This window comes from Schistocerca piceifrons, chromosome 8 (assembly GCF_021461385.2).
Source record: "Schistocerca piceifrons isolate TAMUIC-IGC-003096 chromosome 8, iqSchPice1.1, whole genome shotgun sequence".
Lineage (NCBI taxonomy): Eukaryota > Metazoa > Arthropoda > Insecta > Orthoptera > Acrididae > Schistocerca > Schistocerca piceifrons.
The window spans coordinates 164,823,214-164,830,822 of record NC_060145.1 but is presented as its reverse complement, the minus strand read 5'-3'; the positions used below and the strand labels follow the sequence as shown (position 1 = coordinate 164,830,822).

Here is a 7,609-nt window from a genome sequence, read left to right as displayed (position 1 = left end):
TTAGAATACAAGTATTCTCCACATGATACCTCAAACACGAAAAAAAAAGCAATTTAATCAAGAGTAGTAGGAATGTGCTGTACAGTAAATGATTATTTTGAAGCACTTTCGTTGTCGGGAGCATTTCATTGTCAGTTTTTGATATGAAATGTTGATTACATATTTAGTTTCCAACAGGTGACATGAAATTCAGAATTCGTACAAGGTTCCCGACGGCGAATGACGTTCATTATTCCCTCATTGCGATCAATTAGGTTTCAAGTAACTAACCTAACAATTATAATGTCACTACCTTCATTCAAATGGGAGTGTGCACTAATGAATTATTTAAAAAAGTGTAAATCAGGTAAACACGATCTGTCTTAAACCAAAGAGGCCTGACTAAGTATCACAAATCTGACAAGACACTTAATAACTTTATCTTCATAACCGGAGAACATTTCTACTGTGAACATTACTATTGTATGTAGCAATCGAAATGTTAACTCTACAGTTATGTCCTAATAGGAGGGTGGTATCGACGTGCATACGATGCAAGAATCTTACGAGCCCACAGCTCGATGATACGAAGCTCTGAATCAATTCTCAGTAGTTAGGAGCTTATTATAGAGAAACATGTGACACAAAGGTAAAGCTCTATGGTGCATTAAGGTTGAGTTCCACGCTTATGTTGCTGTAAGTGTAATATCATTCTGTGTAATTGTGTGTCAAATATCTCTCTTGATCGCACTGCAGTCAGAGTCATGTAAATGTTATCCATGTTCTATCTGTGGTGTTCTCCAATAAATATTTGTATCAAACATAAATAGAAATTCATATACAGTTCTGAAGAATTCAGTCTCTCCTAATGTGAGTGGTATGGCTGTTAACTGCCTGCTGATGTGCAACATTATGTGTTTTCAACAGAAGGAAATGCCGAATTTATAATACTGGTCTTTATTTTACTCGTTAGTTTCCTCTGGTATTGATTCATCCTCCGAACAAGAAAGGAACCGTAGCACATCATTAATCTTTGTCACAACTAACTTCATAAATAAATCTGATACATCTGCTGGAAGATCTTCTACGTGAAAGTAACAACCGCAATAAAAGATTTTCATGTTATTTGTTTACATTTATGCGAATGGTGCTGAAATCTTGAATCTGATACGCCGATAACGAATAAAATAAACACCAATGTTATACGTTCAACATTCCTATCTTTCTCAGTTTGATTTTATATGATACGGTAATGGAATTATTTGGCTTTTATCAATAAACAGACCATAAGAAATTTTCTTTTCATATGACAAACACTTGCCACTTGTAATTTATTGACGATTCGTTCTGTGTTCTTGAGTCAAGGACAGTATACAATAGGAAATATTTCGGTCTACTTACAGAAAAGTTGTATATCATAATAGGCTATTATTTTTAATTTTAATATAATAAGATGTTGATCCATCTTCAGTTTTACTTCCAAAGAAAGGAATTAAGAAACAAACAAAAATAAAATATACAATCAACTGAGTAACAAAGATGAGACGGCTCGTTCTAGTTTACATGCAATCAGTGTATTCTGGCATCTACCGGCTATGTACAGGAAATTAATAATTTGTATAGCCAGGTTGTGTTGCATAAAAAAGACTACCCGTTCTTCCGCTTTGATGTCAGCTGGAAGGTAGTGATCGAGTAACTTCGTTATTCCTTTTATTATAGACAAAAGCAACGGTAATTTGAGCACTCAAATGTTGTAATATTTTTGTTTCACAAAAAATTCCGGTGCGGTACCAATTCGTGTAAAAGATATATGGGTCTCTGCTTGTTTCTTTTTTCTTTGTTTCTTAAAATACTTGTTCGGGACTGCTCTTTGAACACAATTCCAGTACAGTCATTCGAACACACCATCACTGCCATCTTTTCCCGAGCACGGCAAAGTAAAAACTCGGAAACGAAGGTTAGAGCTAGCTACACATTTGTGTATATGACGTAGTTAGGGACTAGTAGCTCGTTATGGACTCCGTAGGGATTGCTCACGTTTATTGCTCGACAACAAACAAAAGAAAATCGATCTGGTAGCACTTAGAGAAACTGCGTATGTACAGTAGCAGGGAAGATGAGCGCGTAAACTCCCGAACGGGATGTAGGCTTTTGTAGCAAAAAGCGCCTGCGCATGTATTTCATCTGAAAGCGCGTGTGTCTAATTTTAAGTTTAAGGAAGTAAGAAGTAAACTAGTTACGCTCACATTGTATGTAGAAGACTGCATGAGTGATGGTCTTACAGAAATGTTTGTTGTGGGGATGAATTTGGAAGATAGATCACCGGATTCATAAACATCGATTCGTTATTCTTACTTTTAATACTCCGATATTATTACTCTCTTCCTAGCCAGCGAGAACGGTAGCTCCTAAAACGAAGAAACCGTGGGGCGTCTCGCATTCTGATATGACTTCAAGTCTCTCGAGTTTAGGCCTAACGACGAGAAACACATTTTTTTTTTTTATTTTTTATGGAGGTCCGGTACGAGACACAAACTCATTTCTTGTGGAGCTCGGAGACTCATATCTCAAATCCGTGCTACCGACATCGCAGACTCTGCTATTTATTTTTGTATATTCGACGTAGGAAGAAAGAAAAGAAAAACGATCATTCAGTGCAACCCTACGAGGGAAACAAAAGCTAAAAACTAAACAACCGCAAAAAACACTCTAGCTTGACGCCTTCGTCGTCTACGTTTATTACACTCATTACTTCGCGAGATTCGTGTACTTTCCGGGTAGTAAAAATATTCACCGTAACTTTTTTTGTTTGTTTGTTATTAATCATGTAAAAGGAAACAACACGTGCAAATAGGACACTATTGTAGGTACGTATAATAATTTCTCCGGTTTATCATTTATTTCCTGCAAAAGAACAACACCATTCATGTTTATTTGGCTGGTTTTTCGCTGTTTTAGTATTTTTTACGGTTTACACCTTTTGATTTTTTTTCTTTTTCATTAAAAAAACAACAGAATAACCGCTGCACCAACTGTTTTGTTTTTCTTTTCTCCCAGCGGTTCTTGACGCTGTGCACACTCACACGGGTAGACACTCGTCGGCCTCTGGTTTGGTTCCTACCTTGGTCGACGTGGGGGAAGGACGCCGTGGCGACGCGGCGAGAAGTCCCTGGCGTCGAGGGGGTCGGCGACGCAGGGCGTCGTCGCTGCGCTGCCGGTGGACGCTCGCGGGTCTGCTGCAGCTGCCGAGGGGTCGCGAGCGCGCGGGTGGTCGTCTGCGTTCGCCCGTCCTCACCCCTCACCCGTGTCTGTTCGTTTGTTTAAAAAAGAGCTCTGTCGCAAATATATTTATACATTCGTATTTTTTTGTTTTGTTTTAAGATCCTGAATATACAAATATTGGAACATCGTACACTCGTGTGTGTTAGGCTTGTGTGCCGCTCCGCACCACGCGGCCGTGTCCACATCGCGCGTATAATATATATAATATATATTTATGTATATAGATTCTCCAACTAGGATTAGTATGTACACTGGGTTATGTGCAGAGGGGGGGCAAGTAGTCCGTGCTAGCGAGTTCGCTGGTCCTGGCCGGCTGGTGGCGGACGCGTCCGCCGGGGGTGCTTGCTTGCTTGCGGGCAGGAGCTCCGGCGCGCCTACGGCCAGTAGTAGGCGTGTCGGAAGAGCCGGCCTTAGGCGATGTGCTAGTGGGCCGCGAGGCTCTGGTGCGTCGGCATGGCCTGCGGCGACAGCATGGGCGGGCTGTGCGAGTGGCCGTGCTGCTGCGGGCCCATGGGCGACAGGTCGGCCGGCTGGCCCGGGGGTGGCCCGCCGGGGCCTCCGTAGTGGCCGTGCGGGGGCGGCGGCAGCCCGCCCGGCCCTCCGCCCCCGGGGCCGCCCGCCTCCAGCATGCCGCCCTCTCCCAGCGTGTTGGGCGGCGTCATGCGCTTCTCCTTCTGGCGCCGGTTGCAGAACCACACGCGCACCACCTCCTTCTCGAGTTGCAGCGAGTCCGCGAGCGCCGTGATCTCCTGCGCCGACGGCTTGGGCTGCTTGTGGAAATGCTGCTCGAGAGCGCCCTTTACCGACACCTCGATGGACGTACGCTTCTTGCGCTTGCGGCCCTGCGCCGCGATCTTGTCGATAGACGTGGGCGAGCCGGTCGTCGAGTCGGCCTCCTCGAGCCACTTCTGCAGCAACGGCTTGAGCTTGCACATGTTCTTGAAGCTGAGCTGCAGCGCCTCGAAGCGGCAGATGGTGGTCTGCGAGAAGACGTTGCCGTAGAGCGTGCCGAGCGCGAGGCCCACGTCGGCCTGCGTGAAGCCCAGCTTGATGCGGCGCTGCTTGAACTGCTTGGCGAACGCCTCCAGGTCGTCGGAGGTGGGCGTGTCCTCGTCGCCGGGCCCGCCGCCGCCCCCGGGGCCCGGGTCACCCGGTCCGCCGCCCCCGGGCCCGCTGCCGGCGCGCGGGTCCCCGTGGTGGCCGCCGCCCACCGAGTGGTGCAGGTGGTGCGGCGCGTGGTGCGTCGCGTGGTGCGTGACGTGGTGCGCCGCCGCCGGGTGGTGCAAGTGGTGGCCGCCGTGGTGGCCCATAACGTGGTGGTGCAGCCCGACCGCCACCGGGCTGTGGTTCTGCATTTCGCGTAGCGAGTGGAGTTGTTGCGGGTGCAGCATGCCGTTCATGGCGGCGTGGTAGTGGTGTTGCAGGGGTGACCCGGAGCCGCCGCCGCCGCCTCCACCGCCACCGCCTCCGCCGCCCGCGCCGCCCCCGCTCTGGGCCAAGTACTGCGCCGCGGCCGCGGACACGACGGGCGCGTGCCACGACATCTGCTGCTGCTGCTGCTGTTGCTGCTGCTGCGTGGGCGGCGGCTTGATATCCGGCTGATGGTGGTGGTGGTGGTGATGGTGGTGCGCCACCATGCCGCCCCACGGGTCCTGCCCGGGGCCGGGGCCCGGTCCGGGCGCGGGACCCAGGCTCGCCCAAGGGTTGTGCGACAGCGTGGGCGACGGCGAGCTGGCTACGGCGTGGTGCTGCTGCTGTTGCTGCTGCTGCTGCTGGTGGTGGTGCTGCTGGTGCGGCGGCAGGTACTTGACCTCGGCGGCGCCGCCTCCGCCGCCCCCGCCGCCTCCGCTGTCGCCGGAGCGCGGGGACGAGCTATGGTACCCTCCGGCGATGTTCATAGCCCCCGATGACGCTCCGCCACCGTCGATGTCCTGCGCGAGCCCCGTGCTAGCGGGCAGGTAGGTCGTGGTGGCCATGTAGCGGGGGGCCGCCGCGCGGGCGAGCCACCCTCCGCCTCCCAGCGCGCTGTCCGGGTCGCTGTCCCGCTCACGCGCACTAGCGCGCCAGACGAAACCGACGCACGGCACGGCTGGGGTCGCCGTGGCTCATGCGTTGTAAGACTCCGCGTTCGCTCTCCGCGCCCTCCGACCCGATCCGGCTCCACGGTACGCGGCGCGGCGTAACGCGACTGCACAACAGCTCTCGAAACGACTACGACTGCGACTCCTCTCTCTCACACTGCTGCTGTCGGGCGCTACGCCTCGTCGACTGAGCCGAGAGCTGCCGCTGCGTCTCGGACGCGCTCGGAACCGCTCGGTTCACCTCGGCAGCGTCCGTTCGACCGCCTCCCGCCCCTCCTGGCAACTGGGTGCGCACGCAGCCCATTGGCCGGCTGTAGCGGCGCGTGACGTCACGTGGGCGGCGGCGCGTGGTTGGAGGGCGGGCGGCGGTGGCCCCGCCCCCGGCGCCGCGGCGCTGCGGGCGTGGGGGCAGGACGCGCCGCGCCACGCCGCAGTCCGTCGCTCCCTCCCTGGCCGCCAGGTCGCGCCGCCAGTCCCGCCAAACCAGATTTGCAGAGCATCCCGGAGCGTAACGCATCGCTTTCCTCTCTGTCGGCCGAATCAGGACTGTAATGTCTACACACAAGAGCAAAACTTACTTTTCCCATTTCCTGTTCGATCTACCTAACCTGCCAATACGACACGCGTTATTGCTCGTGGCAATAAGCTTATGGAAGCTCCACAACAGCACTGAAAGAAAGACGAAATAACTGAGAAAATGGTAACGCTTGGATCGACATGTTTCACCCGTATTTCAACCACCAAAATATTCATTCAATACCTCATTACAACGGAACAACTGTGATAGCAGATATCTGTGAACTGGCACCTAGTTGTTTTTCCAGAGAATTTGAAACTAATTAAAGAGCTATTTTGTCGAAAACAGACTGTGGCTCTTCTTGCAATAAAGAAAAATAGCAGCCAGCTATTTATTAGAAACAAATAACGCCGTTACCAGTTTCGAGCAGACAGGTTCACGGTAAGATTGCGGTTCACTTTTCTAATTATATGTAGCTCATTTTCGGTGTGGCAGAATTTCTTGTGGTGGAGGAGCCTACAGCAAAGAGCGACGACACCAAAGGAAGTTTCGCCACAACGAAAATCAGCTATGGTCGCACGTACAGGGTAAGCTATATGTAATTTTAAACGTGAACAGCCCTCTAATGTTGAAACTTTTGGTTCTAAACCGGTAATGGCGCTATTTCTTTAAGAAATATCATTATTAACGGTGGCTGGTTGCAGTTTTCCCTCTATTGTAAGAATAAACATGCTTAAATAATTCGCTTTTTAGCCACTTTACTTTGCATACAAATATTTTTGCATGGAAAATTAAGTTTATAACTGCTCAGTCACTTTTCGTGGGTCGTGGTAAATTACAGCAGCTCTTTCATACAAAATTTGCTAGCGAGTGGGGCGTGTTATTTTAGTCTTTATGTTTATTCCTTTATGTTTATTCTCTTACGAAAAGATTTTCTTTTATTCAGACTTGTGGCTACCTAGTGCAGAGTGGTTGGGACTTGATAACAAGAATACAGAAACACGTTGTTTATTTTAAGTTGAAGCCTTTTGTGACAGTGGTGCTATTGCTGGAAAAGTGCTTCCTCGTCCTACAAGGCTATGTGTTTGCTCGAAGTTTCAAATGTATTGTGACAATTTCAGTCACGCTAATGAACTAAAAATCTTACAGCAAATAGCCTCTGGTGTTCATTGATGGCCCTAAATACACTATGGATGTCTAACAATGAATTTTAACCGCACAAGATGAAGGAAAACAAACTCATTTTACTAATGCATGTCAACGGCTGCTGTTAACAAGTTCGCAAATGTCTTTATTTTTACCACGTAGGTGACGGCCAACATTCCTCTTTAAACTTTCAATAAAATATGTTTCGTTTTAGCTGTTCACAAGACCTCATGACTCCCACATCAGTATTACGACTGGAGTGTTTGGCTCATTTTATTTCGTGACCCGCACTTTCTGATAGTACGTACTAGAGAATGAACGCAATGAGTTCATTAAATGCTTGCAAGCTCTTCAACACCGAACCCACAATCATAGAACGCTCTGTTTGAATTTTTACGCATTTAAATCCGCTGTCGATGAAGAATCTTATAAGAGCTTTGTTAAGACAATGAAAACTTAAGTCAAGCAAAGGCGTGCCACAAAAACGGTTTTCAAATTTCTGTTTCCTGCATTTCAGTGCTATATATCTCCTTGATCAGAATGGCGCCATTAGGCACACATTAAAATGATGTTACTACTGCACTAATACGGACCCCACTCGAAA

General features: G+C 49.0%; 1 protein-coding gene across 1 annotated transcript; it reads right to left on the bottom strand.

Annotated features, from left to right (window-relative positions):
* Window positions 1-2,440: 2,440 nt before the first annotated feature.
* Window positions 2,441-5,560, bottom strand: LOC124711592 (POU domain protein CF1A). Its single transcript, XM_047241744.1, has one exon. The coding sequence runs from the start codon at window positions 5,235-5,237 to the stop codon at window positions 3,684-3,686; it is 1,554 nt and encodes a 517-aa protein (XP_047097700.1). The 5' UTR covers window positions 5,238-5,560; the 3' UTR covers window positions 2,441-3,683.
* Between the last annotated feature and the right edge of the window lie 2,049 nt (window positions 5,561-7,609).